A 22,190-nucleotide genomic window follows, 5' to 3' on the forward strand; every position below is an offset into this window, starting at 1 on the left:
ACTAATTCAAAATACATTTTGACTTAGTTTTTAAGCCCCAGCTTGGGCTCAGCGCCAGCCTGAAAATGCTGATGACAGACCAGACTCCATGAGAGTTTTCCCATCTAGGTTTCTTCCTTTCCCTCAGTTTAACTTGCTCCTCCTTGGCCAGCCTAGCTTGTAGTAATACTTCTCACAAAGCTATATTCATCTGCAGCATGATACATGACTTTATTTCTCCTGTCTCTAGGGCTAGGCTGCTGAGTGACTAGAACTGATCCGTACTGCTATATTCAGGACTCTCACTTGAGTTACAAAGGCAAACCATGAGAAATGCGGGCTTAGAATTGCCAGCTAGCTGCCTCATAGAAACACAGAATGGTTTAGGTTGGAGGGGTCATTAAAGGTCATTTAGTTCCAGCCTTCCTGCCATGGACAGGGTTGCCAACCACTAGATTAGGCTGCTCAGTATCCTATCCAACCTGGCCTTAAATGCCTTCAGGGATGGCACATCCACAGCCTCTCTGTGCAGACTGTTCCAGTGCCTCACTTCCATCAGAGCAAAAAATTTCTTTGTAACATCTTATTAAATCTCCCCTCTTCTAGTTTAAATCCATTTCCCCCTTGTCCTATCACTATCAGACTGTGTAAAAAGTTGGTCCCCCTCCTGCCTGTAAGCTCCCTTCAAGTGCTGGAAGGCCACAGTGAGGTCTCCTCTTATTGAGCCTTTTCTTCTCCAAGCTAAACAAGCCCAGCTCCCAGCCTTTCTTCATATGAGAGCTACTTCAGCCCTTTGATCATCTTAGTGGCCCTCCTGGACACAGTACTCCAGATGGGGCCTTACAAGGGAGAATAGAGAGGGACAATCCCCTCACTCTCCCTGCTGGCTACCCCTCTGTTGATATAGCCCAGAATACTGTTGGCTTTCTGAGCTGAAATCTCACATTACTGGTTCATGTCCAGCTTTTTGTCCACCAGGACCCTCCAGTCCTTCTCTGCAAGGCTGCTCTCACTGAGTTCTTCTCCCAGTCTCTACTGATATCTGGGACTGCCTTGGCTAAAGTGCAGCTCCTTACACTTGGCCTTGTTCAGCCTCATTGAGTTTTCATGTGTGCAGTTTTTGAGCCAGGTCTCTCAGAATGGCATCCCTTCCTTCTATTGTGTCAACTACACCACTCAGTTTGATGTCATCACATGCTTTCCTTGCTCACAGCTGCACTGCAGGGCAACAATATTTTTAGGCAGAAATGAAGTTGATTGCTATATGCCAAGGTAAGATACAAGAAAAGCAGTTGCAAAATAAAGTCACAACTAAAATAGAATGCTTAACAACTGAAACTCCAGAAGTGTTTTAATTCATACTGTCTCCAACAAAATTAGATGACTAAATTATACTGACACTTGACTTATGCTCTTTTTGTGAGGAGTTCCCCTTTGGAAGAAAAAAATGGAGAGAAATTGCTGTTTTGGTGTTAACAGCAGCGTAACAAAGAAATAAATTGGGGAAAACATTTAATATGAAATGTATTTTTTTTTTCTGGGGAATTGGAGAGAAATACCCTTGGTTTGATGTTATTTGGATTAAAATGTGGAACAAGAGTAAATCCTTCTCTTCAAGGGAGTTGGCCAGATAACTTCCATCAGATTATGAGAGCAGGCTGCTGTGCAGAGAGTGCTATGGCAAAGCTAGCCAGAACTTAGCTGCTGATGTTGTCAGATATTGTCTAGGAAGGGATATGACTCAGCTGTGGAGCAGCTCAGCTGAAACTTGCATTGAGTGGGAGATGCCTTGTTCTGCAGCTGTGGGTAGCAGGTAACCTCAGAATGCAGTTCCTGTAGGTCTCCCATGTAGCCCATCATTTCAGATCTGCCTAAAAGAGGCATTCATTCTGGGGCTGGTTTTGACCCAGCTTATCACAGTAGTAGGAAACTCAAACCGTTTAAGAATACTAGCACTGATTTCTGCCTACTAGGCTCTTTGACCTTTTTTGGCATTAGACTTCATGCATTTTAAGACTTTTAAGGGAAACTGCCCATGTTCTTTCTTTGTCTCGATGCTGCAGGTTGGAAAACTGATCAAGGAAGCTGCTTCTAAAAGCAACCTGAAAAGGGTGACATTAGAGCTCGGAGGCAAAAACCCCTGCATCGTGTGTGCAGATGCAGACTGTAAGTACTGGCTGCTGTGTTTGTTTGCTGTAAGAGACAATGTGGTGCTCTGTTTGCCTCTGCTGTCCTTTGGTCCTTTGGCAGTTAGCAGGGCTGCTGTTTGCCACTACCTCCACCCCAAAGGCTGAAGGAAACCCCTGCTCAAGAGCAGGATGACCTTGTGCTGCGCTTGAGCTCTTCACCCACATGGGGACTGTTCCCATGAAAAATGAAGAGAACTTATTGCCTTCCCCGGGGATGGCTGTAGCTGCAGACAATTTGTTTGTGCATGTCTGCTGTTGTGGTACCTTCCCTTTGGTCTGTGGTACAGCCTGAGCAAAGTGATGGGGAAAGGAGTTTCCTAAAATACAGGCCCCCTGCAGGCTTTCATATGACAGGTGAATTCCATAGGACCTGGTCTAATCCAGCTTACACTTCTATCCTGGAAGCCTGTACAACTCATTTCACATGGTACATCGTAACTGTTGCATTAGTGAGGAACACTATGATATCTGTAAATTGTGACTACCAAAATGATTTGAAATTCTGTTTGGCTTGGGAGAAATACTTTCCAGTCTTCGGTGCAGCACTGTGGAGATTGAATGTCAGAGGTACTTGTGCCACCTATTAACTCTGAGTATTGCAAGGAGCTGGTCTGAGCTGGTGGTACAACAGAAGGGCATGTTGCTTGCTAAACATCAGTGCTGAAATGAGTTTTTGAGAACTTGCATGTTATCTAGGAATCTGCATCTGAATTTCCACAGTGGAGAGAAACTGGTTACTGTCCTCAATGACTCCTTATGGAAGAAGATATTTGTGGCTGTGGCAAACTGGACTCTGAGACAAAAGATAGGAAAGGGGAGGGTGGAAATAATAAGAGAGCTGGTTTGAGGGCAGTGTAAGCCTCTGTGAGTGCCTTCAGTGGGTGTGGACCATTATCAGCATTTTTTAAGAAGGCTTTCAAAAGAGAAATTGGACAAAAAGCAAGTCTGAGAACACTGAGAGGCTGAAGCTGTGTGTGTGGTAATGCTTTTCCCTCCTGGACTATGTTGCAGTGGACTTGGCAGTGGAATGTGCCCATCAAGGTGTGTTCTTAAATCAGGGGCAGTGCTGCACAGCTGCCTCACGAGTGTTTGTGGAAGAGCAGATATATCCGGAGTTTGTCAAGCGCAGCGTGGAGTATGCCAAGAAGAGACTTGTTGGAGACCCCTTTGATGCCAGAACTGAGCAAGGGCCCCAGGTAACTGTGTCCCTGAGAGTAGTTGTTGTTTGGTTTTTTGGTTGTTTTTTGTTTAATTTTCCTTCTGTAAATATTATCCACGTGAAATATGGTCCCAGCAGAAGCCTGTAAGGGTGAGTAATGTATTATGGCTTTATTTTTCTCTCTGTTTTAAATATCAATCAATCAAAACTGCTGAAATGTTATGTTGTAATTTTTTAAACACAAATGTATTTAATTCGCTTCTTATCCAGCATTATGGAAGGGGTTGCCTCCCTGGTACAGTAATACAAAGCATGTTGCAGTGAGGAACAGCGATGCACAGATGGGTGCAGCTGCAGAAACAACCATTTCAGCTACTTGGCTGTGTTTGGCTATGCTGGTGATGACAAGTAGTTAAAACCCAGAGACTCCTGAGTCCCCACTTTCCATCTCCTCCTCTGCCTTGCTTCTGATCCTTTGGACAAGTTTCAGCTGAATTAGCAGAAAGAACCATGCCAAGCTGATGTTGCAAACAGTTTTGTCAGTGCTGCCAGAACCTTCATCTTACTTCTTCCTTCCAAGGCAATCCAAGCTGAAGTCAAGAGCTCTGCAGGAGGATGATCCTTGAGTCAGATCTTCTGCAGGGCCACTGTTTGCTTCCAAAAATAAAGGGAGAATCCCAGAAAGCTATAGCCCAGGCCTCCTGCTTGTAGTATGACACAGATTTTTCTTCTTTGCTATATGGGATCCTTCAGAGAAGGGATGACTGTGGGGACATCTGCCTCCCCTTGCCTGGATCTCTGTGCCCATTCACACATGATCTGTGCATGGGAGAACTTAAATGTGTGCTCTTTTGAAAGGGGAATAAAATGATGTACATCTCCAGGCCATGCTGGGACTGCATCTTTCCCTGTAGCTAGACTAGAAAGAGATTTCAAATTGCTCAGCACCCTTGGGAAAATAATCCCGTATTGGAACTTGCTTCAGGAGAGATGAGCTGATCCTCAAACAGTTTCAGCATGCTCACAACTTCCTGTAAGAGCTCTCATCTTTTTAGACTTGTTAGATTTATATAATATCATCCTAAGACTTAACCAGCTTTTGGTAGCAGTTACCGGCTGCTTATTTCAGTTCATCTATGCCCTTGGTGCTTGCCAGGCTGGCAGAGCACAACTCTGCTGTCACTGCTATGTACAGGGCTATAATTAAGGGTAGCAGTAAGTACAGAGATTCTGGCCCAGTTGTAAATATGGTCCATATACCCTCTTCTCCTTCTAGCTTACCTGTTACCCTTGTAGCTAACAGAGATATCACCCCATCTGCACACACTTGAAATTCTCTGTGTGCAGTTCTCAAGACCGAGACGGGAAAGTGTTGAGAAAGTGGAAGGAAACTGTTAAACTCAAAGCTTTCATGTGGCTCTGGTGCAAAGGAACAACCACTTCCTATGCAGTTTATGGTTGCTCTCCCCTTTATGATGCAATGCACAGAAATTCAAGCAGAAATTAAAAATAATACAGTGTCACAAGGGCTTAAAATGTTTCTGAAAGCAGCAGAGATTCGCACCTGCCCACAAGCTACTGTTGAACTGTAAAGTTTCCAGACTTCTCTGTACATGCAGTAACCTGCTGTGCTGGGAGGATGGGGATTATTTTAAACTGATGGAGAAGGGAAGAGTCACCAGGAGAAGAAAACATCTTTCTTCATCTTTCTCATCTCCCTACCCTAGGGCTCAGCTACCTCAGGTCCAGGTCGTTGTTTTACTCTCCTTCTATGGGTCAACTTATGCAATGTTACCAAAACTGTGCAGAGACTGCTGTATAGACATCTTTCTGGGATGATCACTTGCTTAGATGCTAACTAGGTGGAGGAGTTGGAGCCTGACCTTAGGCTGTGGTTTTGGTAGCCTGTGGTCCTTTTGGTCCTTCACCAGCTCCAGGTGCTTTTGTCCAGACAACAGGACCAGGAATTTTGATGCAGAGTTCAGATTGTGTGAAATAGGAGATCCTCTGCAGTCTCAGTGTTCAATTGGTGTTCTGTGAAAGCAAGCCACTCTGTGCCTGAGCATGCTTCTAAGGAGCTACTGGGACAGCCTGGAGCAGGGCAGTCAGGGTGATAGGCAATAGTATCCCAGAACATAAAGTTGATGCAAGCTAGTCCTGGAGAATTGGTGCTGTTTGCAGCTGCTCCTTCCCATATTGTACTGTGCATATAAGCTAGCTTGAGGAACTGACTGAGTCAGGTCTGAACCAGCCTTTTTGGAAGTGGGGAAGAGGCACTTTACTCAGATCAATTCCCTGATGTGGATTACTGTGCACTGGCATGGATGCTGGTGGCATGGGTGAGCGGAAAATACTGTGTCAGCTGCAGTATTGGATTATGCTGTTATAAACTGCATTTATCTGATCAAATTTAAACAGTATTAAACTTAAATAGAAATGAGGCATGCTTCTGATGCGACTTCTCCAAAACTCATGTGTGTCTGACTGTGTGGGCTGGCTGGGATTCAAAGGACACCACAAGAAACCTGAAGGGTGATCAGGACTGTATGAGTAAAGTGCCAACCTCAAATAACAGACCAAGGGCACTTTTTAACTCTGGATTCCTGTGAACTGTGTCATAGGAAATAATAGAGTAAATCTGCACAGATGACAAGTTAGTTAACCAGGGCGTTTACGAAACTGTGAACAGCAGAGTGCATTATATAAGACTAAGGTCCTAGTGGACTAGAGCAGGGATTAAATCAGAACGAGGCTAGGCTAGCTTTGCTGCTGTAAAACCTCAACTGCTGAGGTCTGTGAAGCATGGTCTACAGGAAGAAAATAAGCATCCAAACTGCTGTGTGGCACTTGCTAGCCAGAAATTATTCAGCCCAGTCCCTATTACGTGAATTTTGAAGCAGTGAATTCTTTTTTTAGACCATAGACATTTGTGTATATTAGAATTAAAGCATGAAAGTAGAACATGCAAGTGGAAAGGGCATGGGTCAATCAGTCTATTGAACGCAGTTATGGGGCTATTCTGTAGGATTACAAATACTGGCTTTGGGAAAGGAGAATGCTTCTCACGGTTTTGGCTTGAATGAAACAAAACTTGATTTGGGGGTTCTCAGCATTATGGTGATCTTTAAAAGCCTTTTCTTTTGAATGAGTTGGGCAAAAAATAGAATTTGCTCTATCAGATCATGTGTTTTTAATAGAAGGCAATCCTGAAACCATAAATAATAGTAGAGTATGGGACAGAATTTAAACAAGCTTTGCAAGCTCTAGTTACAATGACAAACAGTTCCACCCTTGCATGTCATTTTTACAAATGTTTTCTTTCCCCAGTGTCTTTTAATCTAACTATAGTTTGCCTTGCAACAAGTTACAGCTGTGTAAATATCCTTGTTTTGTTTTCTGTGATGTGAAGTGGATGAACTGGATTGGTCTGGATCACAGACATGCCAGGATGGAAAGCAGTTGAAGATATTTTCAGATTATTTACATTTGGCAACTAAGCAACGAGACAACTAGACAATATACTTGACACCTGCCAAACTGACTGTGACACCCTGTGTCCTACACAAGGGCACAAATTTCCTCATGCAGTGGCATGCATCAGGTGTTTTCTTGGGTAGCACCTTAATGCATGAGGGAACACGGGCACTCAGTACAAGCAGTCCACAGTGCATGTGATACGCACATCTGTGTGACAGGAGATGTACTGTTTTCTGTTTTCACTGTACCAGAAGTGCCCCAAAGACACTCTCCTGAAGCTTTGATATTTGTCCAAAAGCATGAAAACTTGGATTGCGTGTGGCCAGGATTAACAAGGGATGAGATACAGTCTGTAATCTGGAGGAGTCAAATGTGAAATGCTCCGTGTAAACAGTCCCGACTGGCAACTGGCCCTGCCAAAATTAAAACAGATGTCTGGGGAGGAGCACTGAACCAGTACAAGCATTTGGTGATAACTGGCATTCAAAATAACCTCCCAGGCTGCCAGGCGACCATGAGCCAGTGGCAGAGTCTTGTATTTAATTAACTGCCATGGATTTGTTGGTTTTTGTGTTAGTTTTCTGGTTTTCTAACATCTTTGTAAGTGTTTTACCATCTGCAGCCTGCTGTAATAAGGCGTAGTGTTGCTTAATTATGCATCTTTGTATAGCCACATCCATTTGTTTGAAACCTGACTATACTATTCTATGATTCTATACCTCCAGCACAGTGTTGCATGCTGAGCATGTACTGGTCAGAAGTGCTGTGTGCTCATGCACACCTTCCCAGCATGTGACCTTCGTGCTTATGAAGTGATGTCTCCTGCCAGTTCAGAGAACCAGAAGATGCTGTGGTGCTACTGGTCTTTGAGATTCTTGAAAGATGATTCTATTTTTAAAAACAGAATGCAGTGCCACTGCATTGCACTGAGGTCACCCCAGTAGTAGGGATCTTTGTGGCTTTTCATGCAGTGGATAATAAAGAACTGGCACAGTAATAATGAAGTCACTACTGCCTGCTTTCTTTTTGTGTCTGACAGATTGACCAGAAACAGTTTGATAAGATCCTGGAGCTGATAGAAAGTGGGAAGAAAGAAGGTGCTAAGCTGGAGTGTGGTGGTCTTGCCATTGAAGACAGAGGCCTGTTTATAAAACCCACTGTGTTTTCAGAGGTCACCGACAACATGCGCATCGCCAAAGAAGAGGTACAGTACAAGTCATTTGAACCTTTAGATTCATTTTCTTCTGTGAATGGGAAGATGGCTGTAAAAAAGATGTGCAGACACAGTTTGAAGTGAAAACCTGAAAGGAGAATAGAAATCTCACACATTACCTAACACAGCATCCTAAAAACAGTAAAATCTGTATTCCGCTAATGGAGTATCTGCAAGGTGAGCTTCAGTCTGGGGTAGTTACAGGGCTGAGGGTGGGGATGTGAGAGGAGGAAAAGAGCAGCACGGGCAAAAACACTGTCAAAATATTTTAGCAGCGTTTTGCCTTTTTGCACAATTAATGGGGTGTCTGCTTGCCAGCCATTTCTAATGCATTGCTGCTTTTCCTCATTTTATTGCCTTTCCCCAAAGGAAAACAATAGCCTTGTGGGTGTACTCACTGTGCAATAGCAAGTCCGTGGTGGGTAACACTGCCCTAAAGCTTTCAGATCTCATTTCCTGACCACTTGATGTAACACAGAATATAAGCAAATGCCTCACCTAGATAGAGCTACTATGAATAGTGGTGTTAGTGGTTTCTGACAGAATCCATGACTTTAAAGCTCAGGTAAAAATAACTGAGATGGTGTAAGTCTGGTGCAATTCTGCACTGTCTTTGCCCCATAGTTGGAAAAGTTTCCTGAAGACTGACGTTGCTACTCAGTACAGACTGTGCTGTGTGCTCTTCTGCACCTCCTGCTGAATGGACTTGAAATTGCTCATCACTGTTACAGGCTGGTCCCAAGTGACAGAGGAGAGTACAACGGATGCTCTTGCTCCATTGCTTTGTAAAAAGGGGCTGCTTTATCATAGGAAAGTGGAACAAGAACTCCAGGATGTGCAGCTGGTGAGGAGGGAAGGAAGGACCCTGCTACAATGCCACTGAAAACCATTTTTCAATTAGTTTTAGCATCTGCAATAATCTCAGATTCACTTCCCATGGTGAAATCCCCTGGGACTGACTATTTTTTTTCCAATTTGAAAATATGGTTGAAGCCAGCAAAATGCAGATCTAGCAGTCTGACTTCGATTATTCATATACAGAAAAAAATTGAACATGCTGCACATAATTAGATCCTGTGATATTCCTTTGAAATGTACGTAATTTACTTTTCATCATGTTCCCCAGTGGAAAATAAGTTGATGCTAGAGTCCAACTGGCCCTCCAAGGAACCTGGGGAAGATATCAGTCAGTCTGGGCACGAGTTACATTCTAAAAATAGAGGGAAAGAAAAGCTGAAAATCTCATGACAGGCGTTTTTTGTAATGAACTGACTCCAGATCCCAAGCTGTGATTCATGAGGCTTATCCAGTTTCATTCATATGTGGTTTAGTTGCAAATACATGTTTTTTACCTAGGAGCAAGGCTCCAGTTCAACACCTGGATCTTCCAAAAGGAAAAAAAAAGACCTAGGAACACTTGTATGTGCCTAAAGGCCTGGACTGGCCCTCAGGCTGACACAAGTGAGACTTCTTCTCACCTTTGGTGGAGGACTGCAAGGCTATGACAGCCAGAATGGTGCCCTTCCTTTAGGACTATGCTTGATGGGGGACCACATCCCAGAAATGGAAAGTATAGTGTGTGCTGACAGCTTTTATACTGACAACTTATGATGCCAAGTTTCTGGTCAAACACATCCTTCAGAAATGCACTGTGTGCAAATTAACTGCATACACTGGCAAAAGGGAAGTTAAAGAAAACTTGCAACGTTTGGAATACATTCATTGCTTTTTGAATGAGTGACTTTTTGAATGACTTTTTGAAACTTGTCCAGATCTAACTCTGCTTATTTTGACTTTTGTAGCCCATCTGTTAGTTGTGGCTTTTAGCATTTATTAACTACCACAGCACATCACTGTATTTTCTTTGAATTCAGTTTAATTAGTAGTTTTTAAGAGAGTCTTCTAGTGAATTCTTGAAGGCTATGAAATGGATATAATGTTTTAATTATATTATCCAAACAGAGCTTCTGATTGCTACGGAATTACCATGAGTAGAAAAGGCTTTCTTATACTAACGTTTAATTGATGTGCAGATTTTTGGGCCAGTTCAGCCTATTATGAAGTTCAAGAGTATAGAAGAGGTCATAAGAAGAGCCAACAATACCGAGTATGGACTCACAGCTGCAGTGTTCACGAAGAATCTGGACAGAGCATTAACATTAGCTTCTGCTTTGCAGTCGGGAACTGTCTGGTAAGCAGGATGGAATATGAGTTTAACCTGGTGTTTTGTTTGCTGGGAATGAGGAGGGCTGTATAATTTGGAAACCTGTGCAAGTGCTGGAGGTCACATTCATGAGTCTCTTTAATTCTTGATATTTTGCTCGAAAGCAGTGTCCATTTATCAGACTAAAGTGGTGAGGACCAGATGGTCTGGTCTAGTATGTTTGTTAATTCAGTCACTGTAGTTTTTCACTTCTGGATAACTCAGGAAATGAAGTTCCACCAGACACGATGTCTTCCAAAACAAAACCCATGTATGTAGAAAAAAAGCAGCTCATGATCTTAAGACAGCATCAGGAGGGGTCTTGCACAAATCAGTATGAGCAGTAGATGGCATCATACCACTGTCAGAAAGATAAGTAGATATTTTTGCTTACAAAATTTCTTATATTGAAACCATTTTAAAGATGGAATACTATTTTTTTTTTAATTCTTTTTTCCTCAGTAAAGACAGGAATGTGATCTGGTGCCTAATTTTATGTATGCAGAGGAATGATTTCAGGAACTTGTGCCAGAAGAATCTACCTCTTGGAAAAAATACATTAAAAATGAGATGTAGAGCTTTGAAGGATACATATGCTGTACATATATGAAGGTGCAATCCTACAGCACCAAGCCATACCTGGCTCTCTTCAGTCATTTCATCTCATTGAGTTGCTGAGGAAGTATCTGTGTTAGCTCTTTCTATTCAGTGTCTATTAGAGCTGGGTAGAAGAACTTCTGTTTTACTACAACGCAAATGTCTCATGCAAGCTAACTTTTTCTCTCTCTACCTGGAAGTAGGTGATGAGCATTTAGACAGCTTTTGCAGTAAATGTGTTTATTTTAGAGTCAAAGAATGGCTTAGGTAGGAAGGAACCTTAAGGATCATCTAGTTCTAACACCAAGTTGGAATTAAATTAGGAGCTAGGCTGGGCTTTCAGTTACCTTTAAGCACAACTCTAAACAAGCATAAAATCCAGCTCAAGCGTGAATGTCTGAGCCATTAGATATTAGGAAGTTGAGACATGAGGCAGACTCAGAACACCACTCAAATGTCTTCTGTTTCTGTAGCAAAATAAGATTTTATTGCAAAAATCTGATTTCTCAAGTACATGAACTGTATAATGAGAAAACTGACAGACCTCAGTCTTTTTTATAACATTGCTGTTGCCATCACCTTGCTTATCCTCGGTGTTGTCTTTTTACAATTGATGTTTTCATTGTAGGATCAACTGTTACAATGCTCTGTATGCGCAGGCTCCTTTTGGTGGCTTTAAAATGTCAGGAAATGGCAGAGAACTGTAAGTTTTACTCAGTATTTTGTTTACTTGTGAATTGTAAATGCAGTAATGATTGTGACTCGGTGATAATATTGTTGAATTTTCTTCTAAACTTATACTTACAGCGTGCTGTGCAGGTTGGTGTTAGGCCAGTACAGCATGGATAGAAAGCACAGCTGTGGGGGCATGAGCAATGCCTTCAGTATTACCTTCACCTGCTCTGTGAAATCTTAATGACAGTCAATTCCACTTGCAAGCCTTTTTGCTTACTGCTGTGGTTATTTCTTCTATGACTTATCAGAATAGCATTCAGTTTTCACTAGTCTGAGAGTCATAAGATGTCATCTTATGAGTTGGCCAGAAGCATTCAAAGCTTCTTCTGTGACAGTGTAGTTGTATGTACGTGAATGTATGTCATGATTATTAGACACACTGAGCCAAAATGATACTTGTGCAAGTTCACATCTGATTTTAGTGGCCTACAGCAGTATCTACAACAGCTGTTGATCTGTGTCTATAATGCACTTGTGCAGGAACCTCTTAAGGAAGTGCACATTAATGTGCTACAATTATTTGTCCCTTTCTCTCTTCTTTTCCAGTGGTGAATATGCTTTGGCAGAATATACTGAAGTCAAAACAGTCACCATTAAACTGTCCCAGAAGAGTCCATGAAAACAGGAGGCCTAAAAATGCTGACATTCTGAATGTGACACACTGGGGACGTGTTCAGAGCAAGTGGGAGGGGAGGGGTAGGAAAGAAAATGGAAATGCCTAACTTTATTCCTCTAGAATCGCTGAATCTACTGGATTCCATTTTGTCAACTGGCTCTCTGAAAACTGATTTAACTGACCCTACTGGCAGCATAGCACACACTTGTGCTGTACAAGTCTCTGGCTTAACAGTCATCTGCTTCCTGTGTCTGAAATACTCATCAGTCACAGTGTTAGCAGGACATCTGCTTTCAAACTGTACCCCAGCTGGACCTGAACATCAATGGCATGTTAAAGAGACTTCTGGTACCATTAGCAATTAGTTGGCTGTTAAACTTCTTCAGATGCACTTGGGTTTCACTTGGTATAAATGGACTTGTGTGGTAGGGCTAATACAACTGACATTGATGGAGTTTGTGTGAAGACTGCAGCTGGAGTTTTAGATGGGAGTGCAAGCTTTCATGGAAGGACCTGTAAAGAAATGTTGTTTGAAAGAGCTACCTTGGTCTCTCTAATTATACATGCATCTTCCATGCTGGTGATATTCTAGCCCTAAATGAAACTGGGAGTTTCTTAGAGGACTCCTTTGGGGCCAGCATGTCACCTGTCAGAGCTAGACTTTAAAGTGCCCTTTAAACCTGTTGTTTTGGTGTGCACACATTATACATGCTGTAAATGCAAGTTACAGACTTGCTAGCTCTCCTGGCTCCGACTGAGTCACAATTGTATCTCATGCCTTCACTGTAGCACTTTTTGCAAGAGGATTTTGCACTGTACTTACCGTAATGATACAAAGTTGAATTCTAAACATGTAGCATGGTAGATACCCCATGGAAAACACCCCATGCCACTCCTGATCTGGGAGAGGGAGCAGGAGAGCTGCAAGAGGCTGTCCTCTCTCTTTCACTGTAACTGTGTGAACATCTCTTCATTTTTTTTTGAGCCAGAGCTATCATTGTGAGAGAAAAACGTACAAGTTCTTCTCACTGCTTCTTTATCCCTTGTGAATGTAGCTGAAAATGGATTTCTGGAAGTACAGTATAAAAAGGCAGGTGCTCCTAAGCCCATATTGAATGTTAAGCATGTAGGTGTACAAATGAGTTAGCCTGGAATAAGCTATGGCTGGACTTAAATGTGTCAGCACTTTGCAACGCGTTGTCATCTTGTAGCTGTTCCTTCACTGAGGAATAAACTGCCATGAATTGTCTGTCGCTTACAGTTGTGTAAGCATGCACTTCCATGAACAGCATCCATGGAGTGGCTGTCACACCAAGTTCATGCCTTAGAATCTCCTGCAGTCATTTCTTTACATGCCCAGATGTTGCTTACTACAAGATTAATGAAAAGCCACCTGCTGTCCTCAGTTCCTGGCTTCATTACTTTCCTGATTCTGTACTGGAGAACCACTTGCAAATGTATAAGAAGCTCCATGCCTACAGGAGCTGCAAGTAAGCAGGATTTAGTGGTGTCAGCTGGTTAGGAAGTTCATCTGATCTTGCTAGGCTCATCCTCTGCAAGCAAAGTGATGCAGGTTCCTTATGGAACGTCGACAGTTCTCCATGGAGCACTGGTGAAGACTGTTGTTTGGAGTTTTCTGGACGTCAGGGCTTGAAGCAGAAATGAAGGTCTAACTTCTGTTCTGTGATACAAGCAAGATCTTAACCAGTAACTTCTGTGATCAGAGAGGTAGCTGTCAGTAACGAGTTCAATTGCATGAGTGGATGTTTTTCAGAAGGAGGAAGGAAGGTGGGCGATGGTAAGCTAAGGGAAAAGTTTGCATGAGCCTAAACTTCTGTATTAGTTTGCACTTCAACACTGCTTATTTACTTAAACAACATACCTCCAACAGCTGTGTACATCTACGTGCCTGTCCTCCCATGGTGGTGTGAGACGGGCACATCTCCCCACCCAACAAAGGAAATGTCCTCCCTTACCCCACGAAAGGCCAAATGGGAACATTGTACATAAGCTTCTATTTTTGTAATACACGTAAAGCTCAAATGTCTTCTCAGACAAACGTTTTACTTTTGCCTACCAGATGGTTTGCTGGGGCTGCAGCCAGGCAGGATGGAGGTAAGGCAAACAGTAAAAGGCTGGTTATCCTGATGTATCTCTGTATTCACTTCTGATTAACGGTGGTCGATACTGAAATCATTTGAAGTTCTTACAATCCTAATATTCTGGCTTTATATGTATAATATATATTTCAACTTTTTTTTTCCCATATCAAGTCTTTTAAAAGTCAGTGTATCTCTTATTGTATAAATCAGGGTTTGACTCTACACACTGAATTTTCTAAATTATATAACACTAGACACTAACTTTAAAACAACCCCTTAGAGGGTATATATTCTTTCATTGCACAGTAAGGCTTTCATGAAATACTACTTTATAAAAAAAGAAAAAAAAAAAGAAAAAAACCACAACAAAACTATATTTATAAATTAGGATACAGTTAATCTAATGTATTTTTATAGCCAAGGGTACATGAAAATGCTATGTTTAAACTTCTTGTATATATTTAGACTATGGGTATCTTTTTTTTGTAACAGTTCTTGTCCCTAATAAATGTTTAACTTTGTGAAATAGATGTGAAATAGATCACTGATGTGAGTTTCTGCATGCTGCATATGGATATGGCTCAAAGTAAGAAGGGGGAGTGGGAAACTTCTATTGACTGTACACTGGAAGGGGTTAAGGCTTCGCCTGTGGAACAGAATGGCACTGTGCTGTAGGTTGCAGGGGGTTCTTCCTAGAACAGCCTGGTGTGTTTCCCTTGATTCAGTGACCCAGCAGTATCCCCCATACAGAAATGTGCACCGGGCTCACCAGATGCAATGTGATTTCCAGGTGCCCTTTCCATGCAGCAGGACTGAACGTGGAGCGTCTGCATGTGTGTACATGAAGGTTCTGTATTGCACTGGGGGACTGTGAAGGATTCACAACTTGGATTCACTTCTGCAATTGGTGAAGAATTGTGTGCTCTAAAAAAGGCAAGGGAAATCAAGTGCTGAAGTGTGGTCAGCTGTACAAATAAGAGCTGGGCTGAGTGGCTGTTAGCTTACCCTCTGAGCAGTCACTCCTGAAAGCTGTGCCACTTGCAGTAAGCGGAGAGGGGAGGAGAACTGCAGCTGGCAAGGGCAAGCACAGCTCCTTCCAGTGCAAAGCGGGATGGATCCTTTATGCCTTCTGAGATGGGCCTCCAGATGGAGAATGTGAATGCACTGCAGACCATGCTGCCAGACGGGGCTTCCTGAAACCCTCTGAGATGCAGCTACTGTTGTATGACTGCCCCATGATGAGACGTTCCTGTCCTACCTCCCTTACCTACAGAGGAGACAGAGCAAGAACATACCATCATTTTTAACGCTCTTAACATCTGATCATAGACTCATAGAATGTCGTGGGTTGAAAAGGACCTCAAAGATCATGTAGTTTCAACCCCCTGGCAGTCACCAACCACCCGACCAGGTGGGAACAGATACAAACACCTATCATCTCCCTACACACACTGAGCCAAATCCCATTGCTTTTTCACTCGGTAATAGCATCGCTCAGGAGCTCTGCAGCCAACCATGAGAAGGAGAAGCATGGAGATACAGAGGGGTTGCTGTGAGTGATGTAAGCAGTGGAGTTATGAGTAAAGTCAGGAAGAGTGGGCTGAGATTTGGAAAAGGAAAAAGAAAATGGAGTGAAGAAATTCATGCTAGGGGAAGTTATCTATCAAAACAAAAGGGGAAATGTGATTTTAGATTTTATTCTTTTTCCAAACAACGGTGCCAAAAAAGAGAAAGGTCTGTATAAGAACCAGACCGTGAGGCACAAAAGACAGCAGATACAACAGGAGGTGCAGAGGGTGTCCAACAGGTGGCTGCAGCCAGACGCAGATTAATTGGCATCTGAACACACTTTAAAGCACCTGTGAAGATCCAGCTTCGCTGTGTCTCCGTAATCACAGCGAGAAAAGCACTGCAGAACAAACTTCAGGCAGCAGCAGCCACGGATGTGGCTTTTTCCATCCTCAAGAACCCCGTCTCATGATTTGGTCCAGGGAAGGACCTGTGCGTGTCGTTCAAGGGAGCGTTATGAATAACAAAAGGCACGCCGAAATGCGTCCCCTTCAGAAGGTCCGTTGGGTGGGGAAGATACAGCAGTGAAAGGCGGCGCGGTGGGCAGGGATGCGCGCACCGCCCGCGTTGGCTGCGGCGCGGCGCCCCGGCGGGAGGCAGGGGGCGATGCTGCTGTGTTTTTCCGGAGAGGAGCAGATCCGGGGAAGGAGCAGCCTTCAGAAAACAGATCTCGGGTTGGGCCGGGCCTCGGGCACAGATCCGAGCGGCAAAGCACCCGCGCGGCTGAGAGATGGCGGTGCGGCCCCTCCGCCTTCGGTGTCCAGAGTTTCCTGGAAAAGAACGCCCAAAACTAAAGCGGTGTAAGCACGAGTAGGGCGAGCCCTGGGAGAGGGCGGACACCGAATGATGGATGTGGGGAACGAGGCCGGCAGAGGGGCAGCCCCGCGGTCCCCGCTGTGCCCCACGGCGGGGAAGGGCGCTGTACGTCGCTCCCAGCCGGGCCGCCCCGAGCAGCCAACGGGGTTCCGGGCGAGACGCGGCCCCGACCGCGCCCTGACCGCGGCTCCCGGGCGGGCCCAGCCGGGGCCGGTGGCGGAGGAGGCGCCGCGCGGCTGCCCCGCTCCTTTTCTTTTCTTCCTCCCTCCGCCTCCCGCGCCGCACAGCGAGGCGGGCGGGCGGCCGGCGCCGGAGGAGGCGGTGGCAGCGGAGAGCCGCCAAACCCGGGACGCGGGAGGTACGGCTCCGTGCCACAGCGCAACCCCCCGGCTGCAGGGCGGGTGGAGGGGTGGTCGGGGGGGCACTTTCTACGCGGAGAGAAGCGGGGAACGAGCTTCGGAAACAAAGTTGGGAGCGAAGTTGCGGAGCGAGCGGGGGCGGCGGCGGAGCGGGAGCTGTGAGGGGCGGCCCCGCGCTGCCACCTCGCGCTGCTTCAGCCTCCTCAGGAGTTGGGGGCAGCGTGGGGTCGCGTTGCGGGCCGGGATGGATGGTCCCGCTTCCTGGTGAGTTGTACGCACCGAGCGCCTTCGCTTCTCGCCCTCCGTCGTGCGATCTGCCGTGCTTTTTTGCCTGGTTGTTCCCTGTGGGGCTGCACCATAGCGAAACGCGGTGACGGAGTCTCAGGAGAGGCGTTGGGAATACATGTGGTGGGGTTGCAGCCCTCCCCCGGCTGTGTTCTCGTGCTCTTTGTCCCGTGCGGCGTCCTGCACAGTTCGGAGGACCCACACAGCACCGTTTTAGTGGGAGTTCTCTCTCCCTGCATCAAACCAAGACGTGGTATTTGCACGTGTTACGGCTGGGCGCATTTTGCTTAAGGTAAAAGCGCCGTGGGGGTGTTTTTGGTAGACACCGAGGCCCTGAAATACGGAAATAGAGCGGTGCACTGACAGCCCAACCCTTGCTGCCATAGCTGCACTAAAGGGAACTGATGATCGAAATCGTGCTATTGCTTTATCTTTTGCTGTGTGTGAAGAAGATATATGCATCCCCTCCGTGTGGAAGTTTCCAGACTCAGCCCCTTACAGGTGCCCGAGTTGCACTCTGATGCACGGAGGCCGTGATGCCGGGCTGTGTGCACACCTGTGTCCATTTGGAGTTAGGGCTGCTAAATTGTTCAGCTGTGGGATGGGTGTGAAGGAGCCCGCATGCAGCCCCCTCCCTTTTCTTGTGATCACCCACATCATTTTTCCCCATCTTTGAGAAGCTCCCAAGCACCAAACCTCAGCCTTCGGCTCTGCCTATTGCCCAGCTCTGAGCTGTGCGTCCCGCTGCCAGGCACCACGAAGTAGGGGTCATCAGAAGCTGAGTTTTGCTGTAAGTGCACCTAAAACTCAAACGCTTGCCTGGAAACAGCTGATGAAGCCTTCAGTGATTTTTTTTTTTTTAACACTTGGTTTGTGGTTAAAGCGCTGTGCATGCAGTGAGGAAGGAGTGGGCAGCTTTTGGGTGGTGGTGGTGGTGGTAGTGGTGGATCGGTGACCCCATCCCCAGCTCGGGAAGCCATCCGCACACCTGGGTCCTGCTTGCCAAACCAGGAGGTGCGTGGTGTGTTTTGTTCAGTGAGAGCTTCTGGTCCGAACCTCAGCGCCGCACAGCAGACGTGAGAAAATCTAATAGGGATCAAAGGTGAAAAAGGTCATCGCGTTGAATCTGAGAAGCGTTTGCAGACCGAAACTGAAAGCAGAAAATGAAGGAGCGCTGCTGTCTGCTGGGCACACGCTGCAAAGTCAGCCCTTGTCTTTCATCTCTGTGGAAGAGGCATGGAAAGGGAGAGAACGTTACAGGTGTGCAGGTTGGAAGAGGTGAGAAGGTAGAAATGCCCTGGGAGGCACCTGAGCTGCGTGCAGCCAGCATGAGAGCTCCTAAGCTCAGTCTGCCTGCAGGATGCGTTTGAAGAAGCTGTTTTGAGAGCACTGGACTTCTCTAAAAGGAGTGGGCAGAGAAGCTGCTGTGTCTCTCTGAGCCCTCTTCTTTCCGTAGGGGATTCTGAGTGTTTTCCAGCTTCTCGCACCAGAGCTGCCGTTGTTGTGGATGGGTGGGAAAGGTTCTGAGGTTGCCTTTAGGATTTTTCCAGCTGCGTTTCATTGTTTCAGACCTCTGCCTTCACAGAGCTTGTGGGGAATTTGGAGCTGCTGCTGTGACCCTTTGCCCACCCCAAAGACACCTCCACCCAAAGACACTGCAGCTTTGGTGGAGGAAAACTGGGAGCAGTAGTGGAGATGCTGTTGGCTTCCCCTCTTAATTCTCGCTATGCTCTTAATGAAGCTATTATGAAAATCATTGCCTTCCCATTTGCTTAGTGTGTTTCTTCAAAGCAGCGTTTTGGCAGCTGTGTTGCAGTGCATAGGGATACACTTCTTGCAACATTAATACCGGAATGATTAATTTGTTTTGCTGTTGATTTTCAATCAGGGTAAACGATGCTCCATCAGGACGGCGTTTGATAGCGGCTGCTCTGCCCTGCGTTTAGCTGACATTCAGCTTGGACAACACTCAGCCGGAGGTGCTGCAGAAAGTTTGCTCTGTTGGATCCTCACCACTGAGACCCAGAATGTACTGGTGCGTGGGGACGGAGGACTCCGCTGTTTCCAGAGAGAGCAACATGGACCCACAGAACGGTAATGGGGCGACCGCTTCTCTTCCTGCACAGATGGGGAGTGGGAGGCTTCAGGAGGGCCATAGAATGGCCCGGGTTGAAAAGGACCATAATGGTCATTGAGTTTCAACCCCTGTGCTATGTGCAGGCTCACCAGACCAGGCTGCCCGGAGAACTCGCATTGCAATCAGTGTTGGATGTATGAAAGATCTATCAGTGCGCTGAGCCTCATTAGAAAGGCTTGGTTATTAGAGCCGTATTAGAAAGGCTACAGTTCAGAGCAAGGAGTTTTACTCGCCAGTAGAGCGATGTTGGGTTGTTTGTGTGGTAAGAATAGATTTCTTGGAAGAGAAGTTTTCTCCGAAGGCCTGTGGGATTAGTCAATATGTGCATCGTGTCTCGGCAGCCCCTAAATATGTTTTACAGGATCTGTGCTTTTTCAGCATGTGAATGCAAATATGTTCCCAGACGCTGTGGCAGTGTGTATTCGGGGTAGGAGAGCTGCTAAAATCAGAGCATCGCTTCCCAGGCTGAACGGGTGCTGCTCCAGTTCTGCTGTCAGCTTCAGGGACTGCAGTGATTTACTGCTGGGGCGGATGGGGAGCTCTGCATTTATGTAATATAATAGATCCGTGGGTGGAAATGTCTCTGTAGGAAGGGACATATGCTTCAGGTTGTTTCCTTTCTGTTACTTTTTTTCCCTTTTTTTCTTAATTTTGGCCTATTTTTCTCACCGGAACCCTCAGTTCCCGGGCGCCGCTGCCCTTCTCTGAGCCAAAACCCGGCTATGTCTCTGCACTGAGGAACAGCCTTCTGCTCATTGTGTAACGGTGTTCCCCCCTTGCAACAAATGCTTCATTAGGAGGCAGCATCTGCGTGCTGCGTGTGGGATGAAGGTGTGTTTGACGCTTTGTACTGAGTAAGCAGGCTTCGATAGGAGCTAATGTATTTGCAGCCCTATTTTGGGTTTTATCATCAACGATGAAGCAAGACCCGGTACTTGATTCAGAGTCCTCCTCCTCTTGCTTGAAGACATTCCTCGCCAGCGTCACAGGGAGCTCTGGGAACTCTTCCCTTCCTCCGTACGTATTCTGCTTGTTCCTTAAGCCTTATTTTGTTTGGTTTGCTTAATTAGCACCGCGTCTTTCTATAATACTCAATGATGGAACGTTTCTGATTATCTCTGAAATAGTTGACTTCTGTCACCTGCATTCCTCTCTGGAGGGAACATCTCCAACCGAATACTGAGCAATGTGAAGCGTCCTTCACGAGGAGGGTTTTAATCCGTGCTAAGTGTTAAGAACTGCTAATGCTTTTATTCTGCAGTGGTGATTTGACAAGTTTTTCTTGCTGTTTAAAACTACAGCAAATAAGCAAAGCAGTGTGTGAGCGAATAACGAGAGAAGGGCATACGTGAATTTCTGCACTGGGAATTCAGCTCCTCTTCTGAGAACCTTCCTATGCCTTTCTGTTATGTAAATGCAGTCAGTTGAACTGGAGGCGCACAAATCTCATCGTTATAACTCTTCTGCTCTGACGTGCGTGGATTATTTCATCTGATGAGCAGTTCTGGAGTACTGGCAGAGCCATCCCAGGAGAGCAGAAGATCTGTGCTGCCTGCTCCGTTTGCTCTTTGTGAGAGTGCTGTATGTGTTTAAACTCATCTTCGTTTGGGGATTCTTTGGGTCCTGCCAAGAATAATTGTCATTATCTAGCTGGCCTGCTCACTGGTCCTCCTTCTGCCTTTGGATCCTGTTACACAACTTGAATGCAGGAATGCAGTGACTCACTCAGCTTCCACTATTGAATCCATTGTTTACATGCATCTATTACCAACCTGGATGCAGCCTCCTGCTGCCATCGGGTGGGAACAGAAGGGAAGGGGAGTGAGGTCACAGATATTTAATGCTGAGGACCCCATTTGTGCCCCAAGTCTGCTTTTGGGCAGGATGTGTGGGTATATACAAGCAGGTTGTATATACAGCCCATCCCTGGGCTTAATATAAAAGCCTTAAGGCTTTAGGGCTTTCTATCCCTGACAGCTATGCATGTGGTCAGATCTTTATGGGGACAGCCTGCAGCATCACCAACTCAAGCAAGCAAATGTAACATATGGTAAGGTGTGCTCACCTTGCTGCATCCATACCTCCCTCTGCTATTCCACATGGCTGCAGCAGCGGTCCTGCCTGCATCCCAGCCTGCATCCCAGCTTCCCACCAGCAACCGTGGTCCTCAACCAGACCTGAGCAGCCTCAAGGATGCTGCTGAGCTCCTCTTGTGGCTGCAGTGCGGAGTGATGCTCCGTTCATGGAGCTCTTCAAACCTAGCTTCCCCTCCCTGGATTTGTTCATGTAATCTGAATGACAAAGAGAGAAGGACAGCAGAGTTGCAGGGTGGCTGCAGGCTGTCCTGAAGCAACGTGGCTTTATTTTAACTGAGTTAAAGAGCTCTGCATAATACAGTGGAGATGACCTAACGTGGTTCTGGTAGGAAATACGAAGGAAGCCCATAGAAATTTTACAGCTAGCATTTAATTCTCATATGAGTTTGTAGGAAACAGTTCAGCAAAGGTGTAGAAAAGCAATAATGGTCATCTGAAATGCAAGAATAGTTTTGTTAGAGGGCTCATCTCTCTCTTACTGAGAATCCTCATCGGAGTCCCGGGGTGTTTGTGTGCCTTTTGTGTGCTGGAACCTTTCAGACACAGCAGAGGGTGTCTCTTCTCTCTGCTAGGTCTGGGGATGAGTACTGAAGAGGTGTGCTGTATCGTGATGTGGGTCGTGTTACGCAGCGTGCAACAGTGGTGCCACTGCTTCCCA

At 45.6% G+C, this 22,190-nt stretch overlaps 2 protein-coding genes and 1 non-coding gene across 10 annotated transcripts in view; 2 read left to right on the top strand and 1 right to left on the bottom strand.

Moving 5' to 3' along the window:
* The window catches only part of ALDH1A3 (aldehyde dehydrogenase 1 family member A3), a 34,957-nt gene extending 20,157 nt beyond the window's left edge, over positions 1-14,800 (top strand). The window contains exons 8-14 of one of the 2 annotated variants that reach the window (XM_046898888.1): positions 2,043-2,145; positions 3,180-3,364; positions 3,466-3,477; positions 7,844-8,008; positions 10,051-10,208; positions 11,446-11,520; positions 12,099-14,800. In XM_046898888.1, the coding sequence (XP_046754844.1) occupies positions 2,043-2,145; positions 3,180-3,364; positions 3,466-3,477; positions 7,844-8,008; positions 10,051-10,208; positions 11,446-11,520; positions 12,099-12,171 (771 nt within the window). In that variant the 3' untranslated portion in view covers positions 12,172-14,800. The remainder of the gene's footprint in view (positions 1-2,042; positions 2,146-3,179; positions 3,365-3,465; positions 3,478-7,843; positions 8,009-10,050; positions 10,209-11,445; positions 11,521-12,098) is intronic. The other variant, NM_204669.3, reaches the window with a different exon arrangement.
* A 1,308-nt stretch (positions 14,801-16,108) lies between these two features.
* LOC107054249 lies at positions 16,109-17,549 on the bottom strand. Its single transcript, XR_001468318.4, has 2 exons — positions 17,294-17,549; positions 16,109-16,609 (listed from the first exon to the last, which is right to left on the bottom strand). It is a non-coding gene; the product is annotated as an uncharacterized LOC107054249 (transcript).
* LRRK1 (leucine rich repeat kinase 1) overlaps positions 16,529-22,190 on the top strand; it is a 68,184-nt gene continuing 62,522 nt past the window's right edge. Inside the window, exons 1-2 of one of the 7 annotated variants that reach the window (XM_040706366.2) lie at positions 16,529-17,013; positions 19,188-19,393. In XM_040706366.2, coding sequence (XP_040562300.1) covers positions 19,327-19,393 — 67 coding nt within the window. In that variant the 5' untranslated portion in view covers positions 16,529-17,013; positions 19,188-19,326. Of the gene's footprint in view, positions 17,279-18,192; positions 18,578-19,187; positions 19,394-20,142; positions 20,454-22,190 lie in introns of those variants that run through there. The other 6 variants (XM_040706368.2, XM_040706367.2, XM_040706370.2 and 3 more) reach the window with 6 other exon arrangements.

Source organism: Gallus gallus, chromosome 10 (assembly GCF_016699485.2).
Source record: "Gallus gallus isolate bGalGal1 chromosome 10, bGalGal1.mat.broiler.GRCg7b, whole genome shotgun sequence".
Lineage (NCBI taxonomy): Eukaryota > Metazoa > Chordata > Aves > Galliformes > Phasianidae > Gallus > Gallus gallus.